Source organism: Stigmatopora argus, chromosome 2, assembly GCF_051989625.1.
Source record: "Stigmatopora argus isolate UIUO_Sarg chromosome 2, RoL_Sarg_1.0, whole genome shotgun sequence".
NCBI classification, from domain to species: domain Eukaryota; kingdom Metazoa; phylum Chordata; class Actinopteri; order Syngnathiformes; family Syngnathidae; genus Stigmatopora; species Stigmatopora argus.
In genome coordinates this window covers 3,874,371-3,900,714 of record NC_135388.1, presented here as the reverse complement: position 1 = coordinate 3,900,714, position 26,344 = coordinate 3,874,371, and the positions used below count along the sequence as shown (strand labels likewise).

Genomic DNA, 26,344 nt, shown 5'->3' with positions numbered 1-26,344 from the left:
ATATATATATGTATATATATGTATGTGTATATGTGTGTATATATATATATGTATGTATATGTGTATATGTGTATATATATATATATATATATATATATATATATATATATATATATATATATATATATATATATATATATTTTTGTAATATGTATTAATAAATAATATAAGTGGTTCGTCAGCCTTGATACTGTACTGGTTTGGTGGATGTCAAACAAAAATGAGCTGCACTTTCACTAGTTTTATTTCCTTTCCGAGAAAAGACAAGCAAATGACATCTTCAGTCTTCATAATGGCAATTGACACACATTCCTTCAAACCATCGACCCCCACTAATCAATCACAGTGAAACTTCCCGCCTTTACAACATGTTCTCAGTACCACCTTCACGTGCAATATTAATCCCAATATATATTGCCATCTGAAGAAGACGGAAGTGCACAAACATCTTGGTTGGGATTTTGTCAGAATTCCTCTTCCGCATTCCGACAGCGAGCCTGCTTGAGAAGACTCAGGCGCGCCAACGTCTCGGCGAGCGATAGTTCACCGTGAACCTTGTTGTCCCTGGTGCGCACATTGACGCTGCTGGTCATCTTCTCCTTCTCACCGACCACTGCCAAGTCACAACAAGACCAAATCCGGTTTATGCCAAATGATGAAACTACAGAAATCCCCCCAAACGTGAAAAATTTGTTACAAGATCAGTATGCCTAAAGGATTGCAGGGGGTGCTGGAACCTATCCCAGGCAACTATGGGCAGCAGGCAGGGGGACGCTAAATTGGTTGCCAGCCAATCACAGGGCACGAGGGGATAAAGGACCATGATTCAGGCTAACACGGTGAAATTAAAATGAAAAAATAAATTAAAGTCAACTTTAGAATGTTATTGAAGGCTATAACCAGTGTATTATTGTTTTTATTTTAATTTCATGAATTGTGGTTTTATGAACAACTTATTAATTTAGATTTGTATATAAACTTAGTTAAAAGTAATCATGCAAAAAACAACAATTTCTAATTTTAAAAATATATAGTAATAATTGAGATCTGGCAACCACAAATTTCAGCTAATCTTGTATATCAAAATTTAATAAAAAGATGGCCTACACACAACCCAAAAAGTGATTTCTACATATATGGACCCAAGTCTATGGGGTTAAATTTAAAAATATATATATATGAAGATGTACACATACTCTACAAAAGTAGAACTTTACAAGAAAAAAAAATCTCAGCAAAAACAGTTATTGGCCAAATCTTTGTCAGCATAGTATTTTCCCATTTCCCGACTAATTAACCTATCACAAAATGAACTGATCTGATTGAATAGCAATTCCAACAGATCCGCATAAATTGACAAAAACTCTTTACCCAGAATGAAGTTATATTGGGCCAGTTGAGCATTGCGGATTTTCTTATTCAAAAGGCACCCAGAGTCGAGGTCCACATCAGCCATCATTCCTGCATCTGTGAACTGCTTGTGTACCTAAAAGGGAGCAAATTCTGTTAACACTATTTTTTTAAGCTTTTTGCAAGATTTTAACAAGGAGGGGCGTACCTTCCTGGCATACTCCTCGCAGGACGGGTTAACCGGCACCACCATCACCTGCATCGGTGAGATCCAAAGAGGCCTGGATGAACAAGTCGTGTTAAAAAAAAAGGTACTTTTTAAAGGTTTATTCTGGTTAGTGGTACGGATAATGAATGAGTGAGATGTATCAAGAAGCAACTCACCATTTGCCGGCGTAGTTTTCTGTCAGGATAGCAATCATTCGCTCCACGGAGCCCAAAATGGCGCGATGGATGATAACTGGGCGAGCTTTATCGTCACCATCCTTTCTATGGGGAGATTAGAGGCCTTGAGTGGCTGTAAAATACTCGTTTGGGTGTCTAAAATGTCTTTAAACAAGCAGTCATGTCAGAGAAAAATAAGGTTGTAGAGCACTGAACGATTTATCCAGACGAGTTTCGACCAGGAAACGCACAACGTGCATGCGCGGGCAAAAAGAGAGCTTTCTGGGTAATGAAGTATACTCGTGCACACAACACCGCCCAATTTTAATTATATTAAACACATTTTTATTACTATTAAACCACTAGTTATGTGTTACTTTGTTAATAGATGGCAAATTAGAAGAAATAAAACTTTTTTTCCAATCCGATATACTGTTTTTGGTATTTTTGCAGAGTGTTGGAACGAATTAACGCCCACCCATCTCTCTCTTCCCCCTTCGAAATGCGTCGAATTTTACTTCTATTAAACACATTTTATTACTATTAAACCACTAGTTATGTGTTACTTTGTTAATAGATGGCGAATTAGAATAAATAAAACCTTTTTTCCAATCCAATCTCCTGTTTTTGGTGTTTTTTCAGAGGGTTGGAACAAATTATTTTGTTTTTAGTTCATTTCAATGGGAAACGTCCGCTCGAGTTACGAAAAGCTCGACATACGATCTCAGTCCCGGAACGGATTAAGATCGTATGTCGAGGTACCACTGTAATACTGAAAAATATGAAAATGCTTTTGAGTAATATTTGCTGCCAGGCGAGAAATTAGTTGTTTTTTAATGCGAACAGATTCAAAAGCCAATTCTTTTGAGTCAGTAAAGAAAGCGTTTCGAATCGACGTCTTACCCCACAAAGGTCAGGTCGAAGCGGATTGGAAGCTGAAAGTCCAGTTGAATGGTTGCACACTGGTGGTAACGACCTATGGCATCCTTGATCTTAATGTCAATCTATAGCAGCACATAAAATGTAAGCGTACACATTGCAGAGCCATTTTTTTTTACGAACACGGGAGTGAACAGACCTTGGGTCCATAGAAAGCGCCATCTCCGGGATTGAGTTTCCATGGCTCCCCGAATTCAACGAGGCTGTTCTCCAATTGCTGGCAAACGCGAGTCAGCGTTGCACAATTTAATGAGTGTCAGAGAAAGTGACAGGTAAAACACATTATGGTGACTTTATATGCTATTAGTTCATGAGGGGGAGGAGAAGGTTACAATGGAGGCATTTAAGATAGATGGCCGTTCATAACCAAAGCTCCAATAATACATTCAACGACAATTTAGGTTTTCAGTGGAAAATTCTATCGTAAATGAAAATTCTCAAAACAACGTGGTATCAAGGCACTTAGTGACAATTTATGCCGTGTGTGCGCAAGTGGTTGCAAAGAAGCCTTTAGTTGACAGGCACTTTTGTCACATAGGAGAGTGCACTTTAAAGCTGTGATCCACCAGCAGAATAAAAGCGATCACACTCCATTGAGTGCAAACGAGTGGAACTGGAACATAATGGTTGACAAAAACATAATGAAGTGCTGGGAATGAGTCAGAGTTTAAAACGGCAAATTACGTTGCAGGGTCCTCAGTTGAAGAACATGCCCCATTCAACCACAGTAAAAAGCTAGAGCTGGGCGATATGACAAATTTTTTTATCACGATAAAAAATAAAGATATCATACAATATCGATAATTATCACGATAACTAACACTTTTTGTTTGGGCACAAGTATTTACGAGGGATTTAAAAAAATAAGAGGAGAAAACCCCAGGGAGAATTCACTTCGATCTCTTATTTTAGCCATGATATTGTACTTTTGCGTTAATGCTCCGTGTTAGCTTCTATTGCTAACTGGTTAAACACACGTTTCATCGTCATACTCCTCTTTTCCTGAGCGTTTGTCTGGAACTAGCGTTCATCTCGCAACAGCGCCCCCATTCTTCGTGGTGGTCGAGTGGTGTAATTGCAGTTTCAAATTATCAATTTTTTCCCCAAAGTTTTTAATATTATCGTTGACAAAAAATATTTCCCGATAATTATCAGTATTGTTTTATCGCCCAGCTCTAATTGAAACAAATCGTTACCAAAACATTCTGAATAGGCCATAAAGGAATCGGAAAAGATACCTTCTCAGCTTGGTTCCATACAGCAATGTCGCCCAGGTACTTCTCTGGGCGAGTGGAAAGATGAAGCTGGAAGGAGAAGCCAAACACACCGTACACACAGCGCAAAAAGTCCAGGCAGCCTTTCATCTCGGACTCGATCTGAGGGGGGAAACACGGGAAATCAATCAAATTCAGTCAACCCCTAAAAGTTAGTAACAAATATTTAATCTAGAAGCAGAGTGTTGGGGTTCGAGTTCGCCTTCCAAACATGAAAAAGGCATTTTTTTTCCCCCCATGTGTACCTGATCCATGGTGCAAAAAATATGAGCGTCATCCTGCTGGAAACGGCGCACTCTGGTCAACCCAGTGAGCGTTCCCGACAGCTCGTTACGGTGGAGGACCCCAAAGTCAGCCAACCTGAGGGGGAGTTCCCTCCACGAGCGAGGCCTGTGGCCAAACATCAAACTGGGGTGCGAGAACAAAGCCAGGAAAATCCATACATCAAAAAAATGGAAGCATCAAAGCTATAGATTTGAACCGAGTCGTCGTTCTCACCAGTGTCCGGGGCAGTTCATGGGTTTCAAGGCAAAGGTCTCCTCTTCCACAGGGAAAGAGAACATGTTTTCACTGTAGTGCTGCCAATGGCCAGATGTTTCCCACAGCTTGCTGTTATAGATGTTCGGAGAGGCCACTTCCTGGAAGCCTCTTCTCCAATACTCTTCCTACACGAGAGAAACACAAATAGAGATTAGCACAAGTTTTCTTTTGGAAAAGCTTGCCTTTATAGAGTTTCTAAGAGGCCACTTAGAAAAAAAAAAAAAACTTAAAATGTTCGCCAATTTTCTTCCGATGCGAAAAACATTCGAAAATAAGCTTAAATTACTGTATTTAATGTATATATGTAAAACAGTACCGTATTTACTCGTATATAAGCCGCCCCGCGTATAAGCCCTACCCTTAAAATCGTTGAATTCTACAATTTCTCTCGTATAAGCCGCCCCCTGATTCATCATTTTCACCTCTATATTCATGGTTTTAATAGGGAGTGCAAATGTGTTACTTTGAAAGGAAACTCTTAAGAACGTGGTATTTCTGAGATACTGTATGAATTGAAAAGATCGTCTGCTGGATTGCACATTCCGGAAGGGTGTTGCCTGCACGTAGACAAACTAAAAAAGGAAGTCACGTGAGCAGTACAACCAGGAAGGTCTAGTTTGTCATCCCTAGGTAAGATGACGGCAGGCTGAGTGAGCAAAGCCAGGCACAAATAAGTTTTTTCACGTTTTATGCAAAATACGGTTAATTTTTATCTTGAATTTCATTCATAGATGTCAAAATTAATTTTCTTTAGCGTTTTATCTGTTTATCTTTTCTGTATTTTGAAATAAATGACCGCATCAGCCGCATTATCTTGCGTAATGGCGTTTCCTCTTTGTCACCTTGCAGTTTCGTGCATGTCAAGTCTAATTTGTACACATATAAGCCGTACCCTTGATTCAGTCAGTTTTTTTTCGACAAATACGGCGTATATGCGAGAAAATATGGTCGTTTTTTCCTTTGGCAAGTCCAACATTGCCGACCATTCATCGGCGTGAAAATAAGCTTTCACCGACTTTATGACGGTTGGGTTTCTAACATCCTTTGGCGAAATTTACTGATGACATGTGGCTTCGAGGGAAGGTGATGAGATGACGCACTCTCACACTGCGACAGACAGCCTTGTGCAAATGAGGACAAAAACGTGAGACCTTCTTGGCCTCATCTGGTGTCCTCATTTGGGCTGTGAAAGTTGTGAAGGAGAAGAAATATGGCAGGAACATGTTCCACTCATTGGCATGATTGGAGGTGTTGTAAATCACCATTTAATTGGCTACGCAGTAAATGCTTTAATTATTGTTGGGTTTTTTTAACGTTCCATAAGTTGTGTTCATTTAGAGTTTTTAGTAAACATGGCTAAAGTTTTCAAGTTTTTGTCATTAATTTTGAGCACCTGTAAATAGCTGTTCTCACCCTGATGAATTCAACGAGCGTGTTATAAATGAAAGCTCCACGCGGCAGGAAGAAGCAACTCCCAGGACTGAGATCGTGGAAAAAGAACAGTTCTTGGTCCTGTCAAACACAGAAATACAAAAAGCAGGCTCACAGTTAAATGAAAAAAAAAAGCAAATATTTACATTGTCTTTTTAAGTCTATGAACGCCAGCAACAATGTTCCCTCTAATTTTTTGTTTGTCTGGGCAGAAAGACTACCTCCCTGAGCACACCGGTGTGAGCAACATCATCATTGCTCGCTGTGGGCAAACACCAGTATCACACCTGCCATAAGAAGGTGTACGTCTACTACACATAAATGATTTAATAATAATACAATTTAATGATTAATAGCTATGAATGGGTGGCCCAGCGGATGAGTGGTTCGCGCGTCGGCCTCACAGCTATATAAAAAAAATGGGATTTTATTTTGTGCGCTCCATATGATTTGCTGTGCGCAGAGAAGACGAGAGTAGTGCGCAATTGCGCACGTGCGCAGCTTGGAGGGAACATTGGCCACCAATACTCCTCATTGTAGTAGATTGTAAGGCATTTATCAAACGTACTTTTCCAATCTTACGATGGTCTCTATTCTTGGCCTCCTCCTGGAAACGTTCCCATTCTTTGAGCATTTTTGAGTCGGGGAAGGAGATCCCGTATATCCTCTGCAGGGTTTCCATGTCAGACCGCCCCTCCCAGTACGTCGCCGAGTTCTGATAAGATAAAGATGATGCTAAAATTGTGCGTACATTAGCGTCACTGACCACCGAGTCGCAGAATTATAAAAATGAGTGCACCTTGTAGATTTTCATAGCTTTGATTTTGCCAGTGTGCCTCACATGAGGACCTCTACAGAGGTCTATAAGGGGGCCACACCTATTCAAGATCGATAACAATTAGTTTGGCAAGGCAAAAAAACAAACATGGGGTTCAAAATGATCTGTAAAGCTAACTCACCTGTAAACTGTAGTCGTTGGTGTGGTGACCTTTTCATTTAATATGCGGCACTTGAATTTGTTGTACTGGAAAATAGAAACCCAAATCTAACAATTACAGTTAAACCACGTAGCTAGGCAATTAAATGCAGTTTCTTTTGTGTTTTCCGGTAACGACAGGTAAAATCTAATATTTTGCACCTCGCCCTGGATTCCACGGACCATTTTGATTACCTCAGAAGATATTGAAATCTGCAATAAATTCCGTAATCGCGCAATCGCATTTTTTCCCCCCGCATCTTTCTTACTTTGAACATCTTCAGCAGCGTTTCCTTGGTAACCTCAAGCCTCTCAAAGGCTTGTTTTTCCTTCACTACCGTCTTGCACAAGGTCTCAAGTTCTCCAAACTCACAGCTGGACACGCTCCTAAACATAACAAATGTTACAAACGGCGACATCGTGTTCAATGTCCTCATTGTCAGCGGCAAAAAAATAAATAAATCACATGAATAAGCAGACAGCCTTACTTTGCTCCATCCAAAAACATGTCATAGTAGAAACCATTTTCTATAGGGGGTCCATAACATAAACAGCCACCATAGAAACGTTCCATTGCTTCACCTAGGATGTGAGCGCTCGAGTGCCAGTACACCTGCAGACAAAAACTTATTGTTAGGTTTATCATTATTATAAATGTGTATCAATATGAATCATTATATACATTTGCTTCCAACGAAGAACGTGGACGATTCGACAGACCTACAATTGTTTTGAGAACTGAGATAAATTGTTATGAGACTCTAAAAATGTTTAGACTTCTGTGGGGCATGGTGTTAAAATCTTATGAATAAATTAGCGAGAGTGACATCAAGTCATCAGAATGATCTTGACCGGAGACGCGTGTGGATCTATTCTCTTCTTGCAATAAATAAAGGATATGACTTCAGATGCCTCTTTTATTGAAATGTGAATTTGGGAATACCTTTTGGTGAACTTATCACTTATGAAATAAAAAAATAAAGCTCTGTATACTCTGGAATTCCGACATTCTGAATATTCCCCCACAAAAAAATAGTTACGAGATTCCTTTTTCAGCTTCGATTATTTGTAAAATTCAAGAAAATCTGCCTGGCTTACTGCTTGGGCATCCTCATTGTCAAAGCGCAAGATCTCCAATGAGCAGTCCCGTTCCAGGGGTCTGTCCAAGTCCCACAACTCTCCGTTGACTCGAGATATCACCGCAGTATCAGCAAGACCTTGACTGTGAGACCAAAAAGAAACAAGCAAACGTTAACAATGTCCTCAAAAGTTATTTCTTTCCCATCCACAAGACCTTTTTTACCTGATGTCGCAAGCCAGTTGGTACGGGGTGCTCACCCAGGACGTGCCGGTTACCTGACGCCCGTCGGGCAGTTCCACAGTGATGGACTTACCGTCCAAAGCTTTCTTTGCCTGGAGGGCGTCACTTTCCTTCTTTAGTTCCACGTACAGGCCGAGGCGCTCGTCAACAAATGCAGGCCAGCCGTTCGTCTACCAAAAAGTAGGTCTTTATTTTAATAGCGATAAAGTACAAACCTGCAAGCTTAGTTGTTTGAAATGTGCAAATTTGCAGAAAAGAAAACCTGAACTGTATCATCACCCCTTTCGCAGTTCCATTCGATTGTTGTTTTGTCTGCTTCTCCTTCTTCTTATCATCAACGCTAATCACCTACATTACAAAAAGGAACATTAGCATATTACCATCACAATGTATCAAAACTCAGAACTCTCGAAGACATGTTTTAGAAAATAAGCAGGTAACATAAATGAATAAATATGACAGCCAAATTTCACACAGGCAGCCACCCCTGAAACACAACTATTAACATGTGTTGAAATGTCAATTTGGAATTAATATTTCAGTGTTTACTTGAAAATAGCAAACATTAGCCTAACTAGCAGAGAAACGAGCTCTGGTAAATTATCATTTTGTGACGTCACAAACTGTTAAAATCTAGATTTTCTCCCAAAAATGTTTTTGTGAACGAGGCAGCTCTTAAATATGTATTTCGTTGTGTACTTATCCTCTACTATTATTATACAAGCTATAGCAATTATGTATATTTATGAAAAAAAGATTCTTTCAATATGGATTCTGGCGAAATAACGGATAGTTTGATTGGCCACAATACCAACATTTCATTTTTATTTTTTTAATTCGGTACCTTTTTAGCAGCTTTGTTTTTTGACTGTCCTGTCTTGACGACGTTTCCCCCAGTAGCTTTGCCACACTCGCCCCCTGCCTGTGAACTCTTGCCCCGCTCGAGCTCCAGTTCTACCCGCAGACCCCTGCGGAGGTGCAGTAGCCGGTACTTGAGCTTTTCATTCTCTGACTTCAGCTCCTCCAGCTGCGAGGACACCCGTGCATCACCTGCAGGCCCTAGGTCTCGGTTTATCCCCTCCCTAAGGATGGATATTTCGCCGGCAAGGAGAATAATTTGCTCCTCCTGAGTAGCCAGGCGCGCGGCCAGGCAGTCCGCCATCTTTAAATGACCATCGTGGGATGAAAGCACGTTTCCGGTTTCCGGTGACGTATTTATTTATTTATTTTTTTGCTAGCAAAAATTTAAGAATTAGTTCTAAAGGTCGGCTGTTTAAAATAAAAACATATATGAGGAATTTATAAGTAATAAATAAATTTATGACATCGCTTAATAAAAAAATAGACAACAAAATTAGGCAACCTATAGCTACTTCAAAGTATATACAGACATCTAGCCTCATATGTTGCCTTTGTAAAATACGACCACTCTCAAGCAGGTGCACTGCAGTACTGGTTTTGAACGATAGGGGGCAATGCCATGTTCTCCATGCGGCTCACGTCACGTGACCACCGAAGCCAAAGTGCAAACAGGCTGACAGGGATGTAAACATTTCTTTTGCCACAAGCCTGTCATGGATTAAGTACTGTAAAGGTAAATACTGTCATGCTTAATGTGGTTAGAATTAAAGTGTAATTGTTCAAGTGACAGGCGAATGACTGCTTAGTGTCCGGATACTTTATTGTTTTGCTACAGTTTTGCTATCGCTAGCCAGAGGTTTATTTTGGTAGCATTCAAACTGTAAGGATGCTTAATTAAGTTATTCGGGCATCCTTAAAGTTGTTTTACTGCTCTATATTAACGCGAAATGTATCCGTATTTATAGTAGGTGAATCAGCCCATCTGAAGTAATGACGCTTTACGTCATTCTGTTTTTCCTGTTTGGGAAGATTAATTGTCGTGATTATTTATAATGAATAGCGGTTTAAATGATGCACATGACCACCAACTGTTAAAATAGTATTTGCTGTATAATATTGCTGCTGTTCGGGAGATTGAGTTCTGAATAAAAGTAGATTTGACATTCTTTTAATAAACAACAGATCATATCTATGATTCTTCACTCATAAAATAGTATAATGCAATTTCGAAACAGAAACCAAAAATGATGTCCTCCATTTTTAATGACACATTTGTCACTTTGACTTGAGATAAGTGCAAATACATTGTTTTTCTTCCACAATTCTCCAAAATATGTATTATAATACACATGTTTAGTGTTCGACAATGCGACATATGAAACAGCTTTGTCTACTAATAGTTCTTAAACTGTTGAATATATAAAAGATTCATTCATTCATGATATTATTATGAGTAAACATGTTATTTCAGTAAAAAAAAACACATTTGATTTTCATATTTGGCCAAATAAATATATTTAGTTATATTTTGGTTAAAAATAACCAGCAGCTTTGTTATAAGCATCCCAATATGCTTACATTTCAGCCAATAACTGCTGGCCATATGCTCAAAATGGCGTCGCCCTCCAGCTTCGCCCCTCCGAAACTGGACGACTTTATCCTGACGGAGCGGCTGGGTAGCGGTACGTACGCTACAGTTTACAAGGCCTATCGAAAAGTAAGAAAAATATCATCATTTCTCTTCCTTTGACACAAAATGGCTTCCTCAATCATCACGTCTTTGCAGGGAGATAGTCGAGAGGCCGTGGCGGTGAAGGTGGTTTCCAAAAAGACTCTGAACAAGGCCTCCACGGAGAACCTGCTCACCGAGATTGAGATCCTCAAAACCGTGCGCCACCCGCATATTGTCCAGCTGAAAGACTTTGTGGTGAGCTCACTTTTTTAGTTTTCTCAAAATGTGAACTTGCTGTTATTCCACTGTAAAAAAGAGGACCATGTTTTACCTTCAGTGGGATTCTGAGAACATCTATTTAATCTTGGAATGGTGTTCTGGTGGAGATCTGTCTCGTTTCATCCGCAGTCGTCGGATTTTGCCGGAGGGAATCGCACGACGTTTTCTGCAGCAAATAGGTGAATTCGCAAACCGTCTTTTTTATTTGATTTCAGCAGCCCAGCTAAATTTGTCGAATGGGCAGCCTGTGCTCTCCAATTTCTACATGATAGAAACATTTCCCACTTGGATTTGAAACCGCAGAACATCTTGCTGTGTGGCTCTGTCCTCAAACTAGCAGGTAAGCACTGTTATTAAATCTAGTATTATTGTTAATATTGTTTATAGCGATACTATGACTTGGAAATAATCATGTCAATAATTAATGATTTCATCTACTAAGAGATGTTCCTTGCATTGATTAAATCTCATTCTCATCTCATTTTCTTAACCGCTTCATCCTCACTAGGGTCGCGGGGGGTGCTGGAGCCCATCCCAGCTGCCTTCAGGCTAGAGGCAGTGAATGCCCTTAATTGGTGGCCAGCCAATCGCAAGGCACAATGAGACAAACAACCAATCACTCATAGCTAGGGGCAATTTAGAGTGTCCAATCAGCCTACCATGCATGTCTTTGGAATGTGGGAGGAAACTGGAGTACCCAGAGAAAACCCACGCTCGCCCGGGGTGAACATGCAAACTCCACACAGGTGGACCGACCTGGATTTGAACCCAGGTCCCCCACTGTTAGGCCGACACCGCTAACCACTTAGCCGCCGGGCCGCCTTTATTAAATCTTATCGGTACAAAATTAGGGATGTCCCAGAAATCGGTCATTTTCAGAGGATCGGAATCGGGTCGCTTTTTATTTTTTATTTTTTTCCCCTAACCTTTTTATGTGGCTGTAATATTGGATTTGTTCAAAAAGAAGACATTTGGGTGTGCTAGCTTTGCATCTCTAACGCATTTCTGAGGCATCGTATCAGGTGACTTGGACTCGATTAGCATGCAAAAAAACATCCAGTTGGGACAAATACCTGCTCCTGAATTGCATATACTACTCACTTTGTGACTACTGCCATATAAGGTACTGGTCAAGTACCCATGGTTACTATGTAGTACGAATGTTTACTATTAAATCCTGCTTGTAAAGATATCGAATTGCTGCTAATTCTAATTCCATGTCAGACTTTGGCTTCGCCCAGTACATGTCACCGTGGGACGAAAAGAGCGTGCTGAGAGGCTCTCCTTTGTACATGGCTCCCGAGATGGTTTGTCGACGCCAGTACGACTCCAGAGTGGATCTCTGGTCGGTGGGAGTTATTCTTTACGGTTAGTGTCGGGTTCTTTCAAGACTATGGGGAATTAAACGACATCGTTATAAACGTAATCAAATATTGTAGGAGTAAATGCATAAAAGCAGGCCTCTCTAAACTTTTTTGTATGATATATCATTACAATTTGAACATTTTTTTTCTCCAAACGAAGGTGAACATATCCAGCGTAAAAAGAAAAAAATGTCAAGGAAATCACCACCAATGTAGCTCAATTCATCACATTAGGTTTTTTGTGTAAATAAAACAAAATACTGACATTCTTACAAAATACTGACATTCTAAATGTTTTATTTTATTTTTTAAACATTTTTAATTTCTTTTTCCATTTTCTAATTTTCTTTAAACATTTTTATATTTTTTTAAACATTTTTAAAACATTCGTTTTCTACCTTGATTTCAACATGTTGGAGGTTTTGACCCCTGACCTAATGGAGAAGCATTGTTAAAATTGCAAAAAAAAAAAAAAAAACTGAAATGTGCGAAATAATGTAGGCCTAATTTTAGCTTCTTATGCATGCCATATTGAATGACATTTTTTTCATTCGCTATGGACCTATTAATAACTAGGCAGCAGGTCGCAGTTGGCCCTCCGGCCATAGTTTGGACACCATTGGAATACTATAAGATAGAAAATAAATAAAAGGTTAATAGGGGTACATTAAAAACCTGGATGACCTGTTTATAATTTGTGTAATCCATGTAGAGGCACTATTTGGACGAGCCCCTTTTGCATCACGATCGTTTTCAGAATTGGAAGAAAAGATTCGAAGCAACCAACCCATTGAGGTAAGCATCTGCATTTCAGATGACATCATTCTTTTCTTTATGTATTTCTGTACATTTGAATCCACTAGGTGGCCCACTTTGCTAGAAAAATCACTTATCCACCATGTTCTTATTTTTGGACTTGCCACAGAAAAAAATAACTCCAATTTTCTTTTTTTAATTGTGGTCTTTGTCAACCATCTTCCAACCTTTCGAATGCCTTGTTCCTATTATGTTGTTGAAAACCAGATCCCTCCCGGAGCCAGGGTCTCCAAGCACTGTCGTGACCTCCTCTCGCGTCTCCTGGAGAGAAACCCCGATACGCGGATCACCTTCGCCGAGTTCTTCACGCACCCCTTCGTGGACATGGAACACATGCCGAGTGCCGAGAGCTTGGGAAAGGCGGTAAGAGACCAGAAGAATTGTTCGTGCCATGTTTTTGCTGAGGTCGGTCCATGATTTTTTTGATTCCTTTCAGAAAGAACTGGTCCTCCAGGCAGTGCAGAAGGACCAGGATGGCGAGAGGACCGCTGCACTTTCTTTTTATTGCAGTGCCCTGGAGCATTTTGTCCCTGCTATTTATTGTACGAATACATACAAGTTTTCTCTCAAGTGCATTATTACTTGTTAAAAAATGAAAATATGACCTTGTATGTCCTCTTCTTCAGATGAGACAGACAGGCAGCGAAAAGATAGCCTAAGGCTAAAGGTGAGTACGAAAACATATTGTTCAATAGTTTATAGGCAAAAAAATGGGTAAAAAAATAATAATACAGTCATCCCTCGAATATCTATATTTAAAATATATATATTTTTAATTTTTTTAATATATTTTTTAATAGGGGTGCCCTACTTTGCTGTTTTTCGTTTATCGCGACCATGTCTGGTCTACATAATCCGCGATAATCGAGGGATTACTGTATATCTGAATGAAATTAATAGGTACATTTAAAATTACAATACAATATTAGTCAATATTAATTTTTATTGTATTTATTAGTACTGAAGTAATAATTTTAGTCATGACCAAATTAAACCTAAAGACAAATTAAAACTCATTGGCTGCCAATTACCATATTTTATGGAATATAACTCACACTTTTTAAAAAATCTGATCACCAATAGCTTGTTTTTGGGCCATAATTATCCAAAAACTGTTAATATGCTTTCCTTTTGGTTCTTCTTTCCCATTTTAATATTACTTTAATGTTTTATAAGTTACTCTAGTGATACTTGTAATTTTTTTGAATTTAGCTCTACCCTAAAACATGTATGCCTATGTCATGTTGAAAATTGCCCTGCAGGTCCGTCAGTATGCATCCCGTGCAGAAGAACTGAAAGCCCTGGTAGCATCAGACAACAAGCTAATCTTCGAAGAGGCGCGCACTTCCAGGGACATTCTCCGAGGTAGGAAATGTTGCAAAGGCGTGTCCCTTGGACACTCCATTCTGTGTTTCTTTTCGGTAGCCTACTTTGTCTGTTTGAACCATCGGAGTTGCAGTTAATGGTTGTTAATCGATACATGTTGGCCTGTGATGATAGGCTATTTTAAAAATCTCATTTAAAAATGTGTCTTACCTTCACCATGTAGAAATGTCTCGTGAGCAACCCCGCTTGCTGGCAGCGCTGGATATGGCTTCAGAAATCATCGCTAAGGTAAGCCTACCAAGGAAGGAATGCTAAAAAAAATTGTCATAACTGGAGTTTTAAGTCCTTTTTTAAAGATTTTATTGGTTATTTCAGTGATTTGTGGACAGCTACTGTAGGTCTGCTAGTTTCTTGCAGAAATCCGAAGATAACCGACTGCTGTCTTGGTGTTTTTGTCTTAGGAACAAAGTGGAATGGATGAAAATGAGGCCTTAGATGAATACCAGAGGTGTTTAGGAGAACTCCTGTTGGTGCTTGCAGGTAGATCAACTCCTTCCAAAACGGAGCATTTTTTTTAGCATTCAGATAACTCATCTCAACTCATTTTCTGAGAACTCATTTCTATTTTGAAGGGAAGACAAAAGCAAACAACCCTCGATAGGCTGCGTCTTAAAGTCAGGGTGGAGGCGGGGCAAATAGAGCCAATCCGAGAGAAGCAAGGTATCAAAATTTAAAACAAAATTAGAATTAAGTTTAGTGTAAAGTCAGATTAAACTTATTTTTGAGTGTGTCTGCATCGTAATCCAAGTTCATTTTAATTTGTTTATGTTATGTTACGAGCGCGTTGCCGTGCAAAAAAGTCTCCCCGTCCGCAAAATCCGTCTAATTTTAGTACTATTAAACCACTAGTTATTTGTTACTTTGTTAATAGATGGCGAATTAGAACAAATAAAAATGTGTTTCCATTTTAATATCCTGTTTTTGGTGTTTTTTCAGAGGGTTGGAACAAATTAATTTGTTTTTAGTTCATTTCTATTGAGTTACGAGTACATCGATATATAAGCTCAGTCCTGGAACGTATTAAGCTCGTATCTCAAGGTACCACTGTAAATCAAAGATGGCCATTAAGTCGGTTCATTGTGTTGAATTTGAGAACTGAATTTAAGCACGTATCCTTAAAGCGGAAATCACTGCTATGTCCACATTGTGGTTAGGGCTCTTTTGAAAGCATCCTGATTGGGAGAGTGGCTGCTTCAGGCTCTCATCAACCGAAGATAAAGCATTTTGTGTTTGCAGCGAAGCCTAAATGGGAAGCAGATGGCGTGGCTCCCATACCGCACGCCACGCAGGGGCCCTAGCGGGCGCCGGGTCCCATCATCTCGGCCCCCCAAAAAAAGCCTCACCACTGGAGTGGCTCTAACATGAGAGCATGAGCTCATGGCCTCATGCAAGGACACACTTACTCAATGGCCTTCTGTGTTGCCGAAGCGCCCCGCCGACTCACTTTCACTCTCACTTTCCCTCCATTTTCATTCAGGCATTGACAACGACATGCAAATATGCTGACGTGATCTTTTTAGTGGCCTGGCAAATTGGATTGCGGACATGATTTTTAGAATGTGCCTGCGATCTTAATGTTCCAGCACCCCCAAATGGGAATTTGGGCTTGTGGCAAAGTGGTTTATTCCATTAGTGGCTCAAACAGTGTACAACAACGTGCTCATTATTCTTTCTCTCTCTTTTGTTCCTTTCAGCTGAGCCGCAGGGCCGCCGACGTGAGCTGCTCCACGTTGAGGTGAGCCTTGCCATTTTTGCGCCCACCAATCACGTCACCGTTAGCCCCCCCGAGCCCACTTGACTACTATTTTTCTAGGTAGAAACCAAATAATGCTGCAATCCATCATCTTCTGCCTACTTCACTACACTTATATTAGTATACATATATCACTGTCTCCCTTATAAATGGAGATGTAAAATGATCCAAAAGCACAGTCAAATGCGATGACATCATTTTCTACAATTATATATACACATATTTACATATATTTATTTATTTTTATTTATTTATATTTAAAGAAAGTGGTGGTTCTCTTTATCCAATTTTTAACTTTTTGATTTGCAATTATAAAACCGAAAAAAACTAAATTTTGTCTCCTTTTTATGTTTTAATCAAAATACATATATATATATATATATATATATATATATATATATATATATATATATATATATATATATATGTATATATACACACAGAAAAGGGAGACATTTTAAATGCTTATTTTTTTCAACATTTATTTGGAAAAAAATCAAAATAAAGAGTAAACATTATGTAGTTTTTGTAGTCCTTGAGCTTTTACCAAGTACAACTTATATGTATATGTATACACATTTATTTATCTATTTATATCTAAAACATATTTTGCTAAGTCTGTATTCTCACCCTCTTGCTACTGTGACAATGACATTTTCCAAATACAGGATGAAAAGTTATCTAATCTAATCTAAAAATTTGTGAGAAACAATGTGAACACTCATAATTTTACATGTGGGCCCCAAATGTCACCCGTGATTCAAAGAGACAGAAACACTACATATCCAAAGTTGGCCTGAAAAAAAACCCTAACTAAATGTTTATTTAACTAATTACACAATAATGTGGAACACATTGTCAACACGCACAACCACAAACATTCCAAGACAACAATGAATCAAACATAGCTTTAACATGGGACCACTGGGGAGTCCAAGACCGAGTCTGGAATCCTCATTTCCATGAATCTCCTGCAACTTGGGTGATTTTTACCATCGAGAAAGTGCAACCTATGCAAAGTCCCTTCATGTTTATGACGCACAATGATTAAAGGCTCGTGGTTTGAGGGTAGAATTAAAAAAAAAACTGCGGTCAAGATGATAATTTGCAACGCCAGGGGAAGTACGGAGCCTAACCATGGAGGTCTCATCATTGTGTAGAAGTTTACAAGTCGCCTTACTTTTTCCTAATCTGCGGCCCCCCAGTTTAAAAGCACACGTGTCCCCTCTGAAATGTTTTCCTAATTTCCCCTCTCTAGCAAATTTGGCACTGCACTTCCGTGAGCCCGAAGGTCTCACCGGAGAGTTTAAAAAAATAATAAGGCACATTCCACACTACTGCAGCAAAGACTCAGACATCCTGTCTTGTGCTGCTGAGTACAGGTCAGAAAAACACTGTACTTTACCCACAATGCATCTGAATGCCAGCTTTCATTTATGTCCATGGTGAATATTCCCCCCGCCTCGGTCATAATTCACTTCCTCGGTTGTTTTTTTAATGTTTTAAAAACATGATAATTGTACCGAATTGCCAAATGCTCACAGATGAAACTTGATTTTCAACAGCTGTCATTTTTTTTTGTCTAGATTAAAAGCCTTATGAGCAGAGCGGAGTACCTCAAGAAGAACATCAAGGTGAGGGTGTTTTGCGTTCAGCTAGTGGCAGTATAAAAATCCTCACTAGGGTCGCGTGGGGGTGCTGGAGCCTATCCCAACTGATTTATAGTGCTAGTGGCAGTCTAAAAAAATCACTTTTTCATTCATTTGTATAGCATGGCTACTCATCTCATTTTCTGAACTGCTTTATCCTCACTAGGGTCGCGGGGGTGCTGAAGCCTATCCCAGCTGACTTTGGGCCAGAGGCGGGGGACACCCCGAATTAGTGGCCAGCCAATCACAGGCCACAAGGAGAAAAACAACTATTTACGCTCACATTTAGTGTCCAATCAGCCTACCATGCATGTTTTTGGGATGTGGGAGGAAACCGGAGTACCCAGAGAAAACCCACGCACGGCCGGGAAGAACATGCAAACTCCACACAGGTGGACCGACCTGGATTTGAGCATGGCTACTAATAAATTTAAAAAATAATGACAATTTTTCGCCCCGGGTTTGCATGGGTTTTCTCAAGGTTCTCCGGTTCCCTCCCACATCCCAAAAACATGCATGCTAGACTAGGCTAGCTGGTTGAACACTCTAAATTGGCCCTAACTATGATTGGTCGCCCGTCTCCTTGTGGGCTGCGATTGGTCGGCCATCGATTCAGGGTGTCTGCCTGGTGCTCATAGTTAACCGGGATACGCTCCAGCACCCCCTGCGACTATTGTGAGAATAAGCGGTTCAGAAAATGAAAAAGTTGACAATAAGTTTAAGAATACTGAAAAATTAGTTAGTACTTAAGACTTGCAGACTTTAAAAAATCTTAAATCGGGAGTTTCTTTTTTCTCTCTAGATGATACATTGTCTATGTTGTACTTTCATGTAAAGAAAATATGAAGAAACAAAGTAAATGATGTTTTCGGGGGTTCAGATCTACGTATTGAGAATATTTGAGAATTGACTAAAATGCATTTTTACAGATGCAGGAGACGGAGAGAGCTGCTTCGCTAGATCGGGAACCATTAGCAGACTCCGTCAGAAGCTGTGAGTATCGCATAGTTGTCACGTGAAGAACGATTTACAGTGCGTCGCCATTTTCTCTCTTTCCCCGCCTCTTGTGTCCATATCTAATTAAACTCCAGTATGTGGAAAAACTCACCGTAACCTCCTTTCTATGGTCTTCTCCAAGATGGATAGCGGTCTTAGAAAGCCCGGACAATATCCTGTACTTAGTCAGAAATTCCTGCGGAATTATAGATCCCTTTTTTTCCACCACGTTCACTGGAGAGGCAGCTCAAATTTCCCAAAGTACGTGGCTTCTTCGTATTCCCGCTGAAGTTATTTTAATAAAAACCACACGATGGCAGCTAGCCGCACTCGGTTGGCGTGCGGCCAATTGCAGCCGCTACTAGTGAGCAAACTTTGGTTAGAACATATGTACGTATGTACTATGAAGAAAAATATTTTGCGCTATAAGTTCATTCACCCTATGTACACGTATGTGTATATGTGTGTGTGTATGTATATATATATATATATATATATATATATATATATATATATATTATACTTATTACCTATCTATTTATGTCTAAAATGCCTTTCCTATTTCTGCATCCTCACCCTCTTGCTACTGTGACAACGAAATTTCCCGAATACGGGATGAATAAAGTTATAAAGTTAAAGTTATGTATATACCAGGAGTGCCCAATTCCGGTCCTCGAGAGCCCCTATCCAGTCTGTTTTTCGTATCTCCCTCCTCTAGCACACCTGAATCAAATGAGCAACTCATCAGCAAGCTGTCCAGAAGCTTCACACCGATCCCAATTAATTGATTCAGGTGTGTTGGTGGAGGGAGATATGGAAAACAGACCGGATAGAGGCTCTCGAGGACTGGAATTGGCATTTACTATAGTATACTGTTTGCCCAGCACGGTGGGCTGCCAGGCTAAAGCAGTACTACAAAGGAAAAAAACACAATTGAACATTAATTTGCTAGCTGGGATATGTTCCAGTACCCTCGCAACTCTTTTCATTTTAACATTTGATTTTCCCCCAAAATCATGAGAAGCTGCCAATGTTTCTCCAACAACAAGTTTTTTGGAAGAAACACTGGTTTTATTACCGTTTCTCTGAAAGACGATATTTTACAGTAAACAATGATAAATTTCTTCTTTCTGTCCTGTCAGCATGCTGTGTTCAGTAACCCTGAAAGGACACGATGGGAACGCAGCTGGCTTTGGACTCTGGCTCGTCATACCGAGCCAAAGCCTTCACCCTAATGGCTTTCGGTGCTCCATGCCAAATCAAACCTGCACCCCCAACTCACCTCCCACACTTCTGGGCTTGGACTTGCCAGAGCATTCCATGTTCTGGTTGTTGCTGTTGGTGAGGTACCATGTCAAGAGAGCCGAGCTTGTCAAGCTTGTCAAATACTACAACACACTGTGACACCCCTACAACAACAAAAAAAACACTGTTTACAACATTTAACCTTCAAAACTGGATTTACACTGAATGGTTCAAGGGGTGCCATTCTACAGTAATCCCTCGATTATTGCGGTTAATGTAGACCAGACATGGTCACGATAAAAGAAAAACCGCGAAGTAGGTTCACCCCCATTTAAAAAATAAATAAATACATTTAAAAAAAAACAATAACTTCTAGTAGCTAGTGGAGGACAGGGGAGTGGCTTCCGCTTGCGAATTTCGGCGTGGATTTTCACATTTTTATCAACTTAAAAAAAACATTTAATAAAAAAAAAATTGCCCAAGAATAAAAATTTGCGATGTCGTGAAGCCGCGATATTCGAGGGATTACTTTATTTTTTTATTTACTCCGTAGACTGAGGTCAAATAGACAAAATAGCTTGACATATTCTCTGCTAGCATTTAGGCTAATCATAAACATGAGCTAATGCTCTTTATCAGCTTTATTTATTATTTATACATTTTGCACTGCCTAGAAAGTAATTGATTCCTACATATTTCTTTTGACCAACAATTGTGACTCTGGTCAACAAGTAAAAGGGATTTAATTCAAAAGGTAATTGTGGGAAAACTGTGAAAAAGCCTGCTGGTGGATACTTAATCGATTGTACTGTAGCTTTTACTAATGTGTACATATAGTGGAACGTTTAAAGTCAACTTGCATTTTTGTTGTGAATTTATAAACTAATTCCTCGTGTAAAAAAGCGGGTAAAGGGAAAAATGTGGCAAAATATAGAACGTATTGTCAATAAAGTGTAATGACTTACTTTTAAGGCTGAAAAATAAATGTAATCAGCTGTGACAAATTGCATTTAAATTGCATTTGTGTATATACAGATACTAGCTAAACGTTAAAGTTATACACATAAAAAAGAAAATGGCATATTGTGCATTTAAATACAAAATGCAGGTCATTATTCGAATGGCCGATAGCTTAATGTTAATATAGCATAATATACGTCATTCACTTGGTCACAAAAATTAGCATCGTTTGAAATGAAATTGATAGACAAGAAATATAACAAAAAATATTTTGTCTTTGTCCGCTGCCAAAAAGAAGTTATATAAATAATATAGTTTTTTTGCAAGGTGCAATTGTATGTGTTCAGTCAGTGTTAATATTCACTTTATAAGCGAATAACAAAAAACCTGTCAAAACAACCAAGAATGCACAAAAGGGAAATTTCCCGAATACTGGATGAAATAAATTTTATATATATATATATATATATATATATATATATATATGTATGTATGTATGTATATATTTGTATATATATTTGTGTGTGTATATATATATATATATATATATATATATATATATATATATATATATATATATATATATATATATATATATATATATATATATATATACAAAAATATAAAACATTAACCAACACAAGGTTATAATCCCAACAATAATTACTCAATTCAGTGGTTAAATGGATTAAATACTCATTGAATAAAATACAACATGAAATAAAAACAACTTTTCTTTCAGAATTGAGACTTCAGATGACTTTTGCAACCATAGAAAAGGCACAAAATGTAAAATCCCCCCCAAAAAACTGTACATATGACCTTTTTTGGTTCATCCCCAATTTTTTTTCTACCTCATTGGACTTTAGAGGCTCCACTGTATTTCACAATCCCCCCCCCCCCCTTTGCATGCCTCTCCTGTGGCTTGACCGCAGCCTCGCCATGTCCTCTCCACTGATGGACGCCATTCCCACCGCCATGAAAGACGAGCCGGGGAGGTGCGGCCCAGGCCTTGTTTACTCTGGAGCTCCAGGTTTGGCCAGCACCCCCGGCCAATCCGTGGGTATGTGCGTGCGTTCGTGTGTCTCACACAGGCAGTACATGCTGGGTTAAAACGAAAAGATTTAGGCTGATAATCCTCACCGTTGGAGGTCCGGGCAGGCTGTTTTGATTTCAAACACATGCTGTAATATTCCAAAAGAGCTTTAATTTGGAGGGAAAAGAATAAGATTAAAGTATAAATATGTATGTTGGCAGCACCTGCACTGGGTTCTGTTGTTTAATACAGTGTTTTGAATGTTGACACAGCTGTCCTTGTAATAATTGATGTGTATTTATTAAAGGAGAAGAAGACAGGTGGGAAATAAAGATGAAGCCTCATCGAGAATTTTTTTGAACATTGAGCCGTCAAGGCAGTGATCATCTTTGTCCTGAAGTCGTCATCATCTGGAACAGCTGGAGGGCGTCCATGGAGGGGGAGGAGAGAACCAGGAAGTAAGGACATTTTATAATTACAGTGGTAAATCGACATACGAGCAATTTGAGATACGAGTAAAATTTCGGGCAATTTTCGAGACAAATTTGGATATACGAGCGAGAGGCTGCTCATAAGAACATCATGGCCACTGTCTTTCTGGTCGCAACTCCCTCGTGTAATATCTCTGCGAGCACTGGCCGGAGCGTTGCATTTTTTCAGTGTTTTTTTCCCCCGTTAGTCAGTGCGAATGGGAGAGCGATCGCTACTACGAGAGGAGTATATACTACTTCTCGTTGGCAAGTGGTTGTGCGTTATCCTATCGTGAGGACATTTGTGTGCATCATTTTGGGAATATTTTGAAGGGAAGACAAAAGTAAACAACCCTCCATAGGTTGCATGTGAAAGTCAGGGTGGAGGCGGGGCAAATAGAGCGGTGCACGGTCGATTGGTCGCCGGTCTTTTGGTCGCCGATCTTTTGGTCGCCAGTCTTTTGGTCACCCGGAAGGTTATTGATAATTACCATACAAATCGTTGCTCAAATTCCCTAAATACAAACTGCGAATTACTATTTAGTCATACTTAATGCCCTATTAATTATTAGGCTAAAGAAAAGCTCCAAATTTCCCGGACTTTTATTGTTTTTTGTTGGATAACTTGTTAAGACCCTGACTGACGTAGCTTCTTAAAGGGGCAACACATGTACATACAAACTCTTCTACACTCACACGTCGGCTCAGTGAAACTGCTCATGGCCATTGTTGGCTTTTATTGATGCGTAGACCGTGTTGTTTTACCTTGTTTTGTCGCCGGTCTTTTGGTCGCCCGTTGACGCGGTCCGGGCGACCAAAAGACCGCGACCAAAAGACCGACGACCAAAAGACCGGCGACCAATCGGCCGCACACGAATAGAGCCAACCCGGGAGAAGAAAGGTATCAAAATTCAAAACAAAATTAGAACTACGTTTAATGTAAGGTTAGATTAAATTTATTTTTGAGTGTGTCTGCATCGTAATCCAAGTTCATTTAAATTTGTTTATGTTATGTTACGAGCGCGTTGCCTGAATGCCAACGTTTGACATGAGAACCACACTTTGAAAAGCTTAGGATTGTGTTTATTTCAGTTTTTGCGCACTGCACATAGCAATCTTGGCTGACAGTTTTTACGAGTTAACACCTTTGCGCTGTGGTCACCTCAAGTGGTCATAAAAGCTTCTCTAAACACGACGTCTATTTTACGCCGGTTACTCAAACGCACGGCTTTCAGCTGTTTATTGCCGTTAGTGAGAAAATCTTCAGTCATTTTCTTAGCTAAATGAAAACGTAAAGAAAATTTAAAGGACGCTCATTTTAAGTCTCACTATTACAAATTTGTACGCTAATTAAATGAGATTGTGTCAAAGAGTAGTCAAAAATAAAGCCTCAAACCAATCTATAACTTGTGAAATTCAATTATTATAAATAAAAGTAAATGATGTAACCGTTTGCCTCTGCATAATGGAAATCAATGAGGTCATTGAAAGCAAGGCAGAAGGCGCTTGACTCGATGGAAAACAGTACAGTAGCGGAGTCTCGTTGACTTTATCGTGCGATGAGTTGGAATGTGAAAAGTGAGCCCGATGAGTTAGTAAGTCCCAAATAATGTAAATCCAGGGAGATGTTTCCATGCAAGTTCCTTAAACATCGAATTTTGGGAACCTACTGAATTGTAAATATCTTACATTTATGACCCCTGGACTCTAAAAGCAAGCGGGGCGATTGAAAAACTAATTATTTACTATTTGAAATGATTTTTTTTGCCGGTTCACTTTTGGCTTGATATGTGTAGAGTTACTTCTTTGGCAACACATCATTTGTCTAAGGAGTCTTCACTAAATTTTTTAATTAAAAAAATAATAATAATTAGGCTACCTGCCAACTGCTATACTTCCTTCTATGTGTTTTTTAGTGTTCTCAAATTAAAGTAATAATAGTAAAATGGAGAACAACTGGCTCAATTTGTATCGGTTAACATATCAGTTTTTTCAGATAACTGTAGCCTAAAAAAAACAAATTAGCCTGTTGGTGGTCAGAGTTAAAAAAACAACATCAACATACAAGTCGCATCAGCCAAAGTTTGAAAAAAGTCTAAACCCATAGTCCTGGGATTACGGTAATTCCACCTTAATAGACGCAACTGGTTCAAAACAGTGTAAAACTACTCATTCATTTTCCAACATCAATATTGGAATCGCTTTATATGTTTTGATTTCAAAGACACCCCCTTAACATTTGAACACTAAATTTCCCCTAACTAGCATATTTTCTGGTTTATGGTATTCAACTTGGTATGTCAAAAATGCTACATTTGGGTTTCAGGACTACCGCACTGGAATATCAATTTACCAGTCATAGCAAGTTCAAGTTAAAAAAGAAAAAAATAAGTAGTTCTTGTTAGGGTTCAAAAAATGTCAAGACAAAGTTCAGCCCGACCAGTGTTTTGGGAGTAAGACCCCATCACAAGTGGGATTCAATCTTTGTTCCCAGCTGGATGTGGTGGTGGTGGTGGTGGTCAATTGGTAACACATGTAAGAGGCTTCAACGGTAAAAAAAAGAGGATTTAATATTGCTTTGTTGAAATCACCCTTTTTTATATGAAAATAATGTTGAAAAAGCGCCGTTCAAATTGGGAAAAAATATTTGAATATATTTTTCTCCCATCTCAAAATCAGATAACTCAGATTCACCTGCAAAAATATGTTATGCTGACAAACCTATTTTTTTTTAGATCAGTTTTGCCATTTCCGAGTTGAGTTGTTTTTGCAATTTTGCATAAACTTCCGAAACGTTGACGGCAATAAACCTAGTTTTTCGATCAGTTTTGGCATTTACGAGTTGAGTTGTTCTTGCAATTTTGCATTAACTTCTGAAAAGTTGACGTTGACAAACCGAGTTTTTCGATCACTTTTGGCATTTCCGAGTTGAGTTCTTGTAATTTTGCATAAATCTCCGAAAAGTTGACGGTGGTGACAAACCAAGTTTTTCGATCAGTGTTGGCATTTCCAAGTTGAGTCGTTACTGCAATTTTGCATAAACTTCCGAAAAGTTGACGGTGACAAACTTGATTTTTTGATCAGTTTTGGCATTTCCGAGTTGAGTTGTTATCGCAATTATGCTTGAACTTCCAAAAAGTTGACGGCAACAAACCGAGTATTATTTAAATCAGTTTTGGCATTTACGAGTTGATTTGTTCTTGCAATTTTGCAGAAACTTCTGAGAATTAGACGTTGACACACTGAGTTTTTGGGCATTTCAGAGTTGAGTTGTTATTGCAATTTTGCATAAACTTCTGAGAAGTTGACGAGACAAACCAAGTTTTTTTTTATCAGTTTTGGCATTTACAAGTTGAGTGGTTCTTGCAATTTAACATAAACTTCCAAAAAGTTGACAGTGACAGACCACGTTTTTTTAAAATCAGGTTTGGCATTTCCGAGTTGAGTTGTTATTTCAATTTTGCATAAACTTCCGAAAAGTTGACGGTGACAAACCGAGTTTTTGATCAGTTTTGGCATTTCTGATTGAGTTGTTCTTGAAATTTTGCATAAACTTCCGAAAAGTTGACATTGATAAACCTAGTTTTCTGATCAGTTTTGTCACTTCAGAGTTAAGTTATTTCAATTTTGCATAAACTTCCG

The 26,344-nt window shown here is 39.0% G+C and overlaps 2 protein-coding genes across 2 annotated transcripts; one reads left to right on the top strand and one right to left on the bottom strand.

Annotated features, from left to right (window-relative positions):
- Positions 1–226: 226 nt before the first annotated feature.
- Positions 227–9,397, bottom strand: tars3 (threonyl-tRNA synthetase 3). The gene is made up of 19 exons (XM_077592805.1): positions 9,060–9,397; positions 8,495–8,563; positions 8,198–8,385; positions 7,993–8,116; positions 7,383–7,507; positions 7,164–7,281; positions 6,878–6,942; positions 6,718–6,796; positions 6,487–6,633; positions 5,901–5,999; positions 4,446–4,612; positions 4,193–4,355; positions 3,912–4,049; positions 2,813–2,890; positions 2,638–2,738; positions 1,735–1,839; positions 1,559–1,631; positions 1,372–1,486; positions 227–613 (listed from the first exon to the last, which is right to left on the bottom strand). The coding sequence occupies exons 1-19, from the start codon at positions 9,375–9,377 to the stop codon at positions 465–467; spliced, it is 2,421 nt and encodes an 806-aa protein (XP_077448931.1). The 5' UTR covers positions 9,378–9,397; the 3' UTR covers positions 227–464.
- Positions 9,398–9,661: 264 nt separating this feature from the next.
- Positions 9,662–21,566, top strand: ulk3 (unc-51 like kinase 3). Its single transcript, XM_077587166.1, has 17 exons — positions 9,662–9,809; positions 10,662–10,793; positions 10,863–11,003; positions 11,086–11,206; positions 11,272–11,367; positions 12,252–12,395; positions 13,104–13,186; positions 13,415–13,570; positions 13,644–13,749; positions 13,834–13,874; positions 14,470–14,572; positions 14,757–14,821; positions 14,995–15,073; positions 16,288–16,328; positions 17,933–17,980; positions 18,925–18,988; positions 20,134–21,566. The coding sequence occupies exons 2-17, from the start codon at positions 10,680–10,682 to the stop codon at positions 20,148–20,150; spliced, it is 1,419 nt and encodes a 472-aa protein (XP_077443292.1). The 5' UTR covers positions 9,662–9,809; positions 10,662–10,679; the 3' UTR covers positions 20,151–21,566.
- Positions 21,567–26,344: the final 4,778 nt, after the last annotated feature.

What these genes read in the sequence shown, in the direction of transcription:
- tars3 (XM_077592805.1), bottom strand. Translation starts at nt 9,377, where the DNA reads ATGGCGGACTGCCTGGCCGCGCGCCTGGCTACTCAGGAGGAGCAAATT. An exon ending in ATGTTTTTGGATGGAGCAAA is followed by an intron (nt 7,282 to 7,382) that starts GTAAGGCTGTCT and finishes TGTTATGTTTAG; the next exon opens with GAGCGTGTCCAGCTGTGAGT. An exon ending in CGCTGCTGAAGATGTTCAAA is followed by an intron (nt 6,943 to 7,163) that starts GTAAGAAAGATG and finishes TCTATTTTCCAG; the next exon opens with TACAACAAATTCAAGTGCCG.
- ulk3 (XM_077587166.1), top strand. Translation starts at nt 10,680, where the DNA reads ATGCTCAAAATGGCGTCGCCCTCCAGCTTCGCCCCTCCGAAACTGGAC. An exon ending in CTCTGTCCTCAAACTAGCAG is followed by an intron (nt 11,368 to 12,251) that starts GTAAGCACTGTT and finishes ATTCCATGTCAG; the next exon opens with ACTTTGGCTTCGCCCAGTAC. An exon ending in TTCCAGGGACATTCTCCGAG is followed by an intron (nt 14,573 to 14,756) that starts GTAGGAAATGTT and finishes TTCACCATGTAG; the next exon opens with AAATGTCTCGTGAGCAACCC.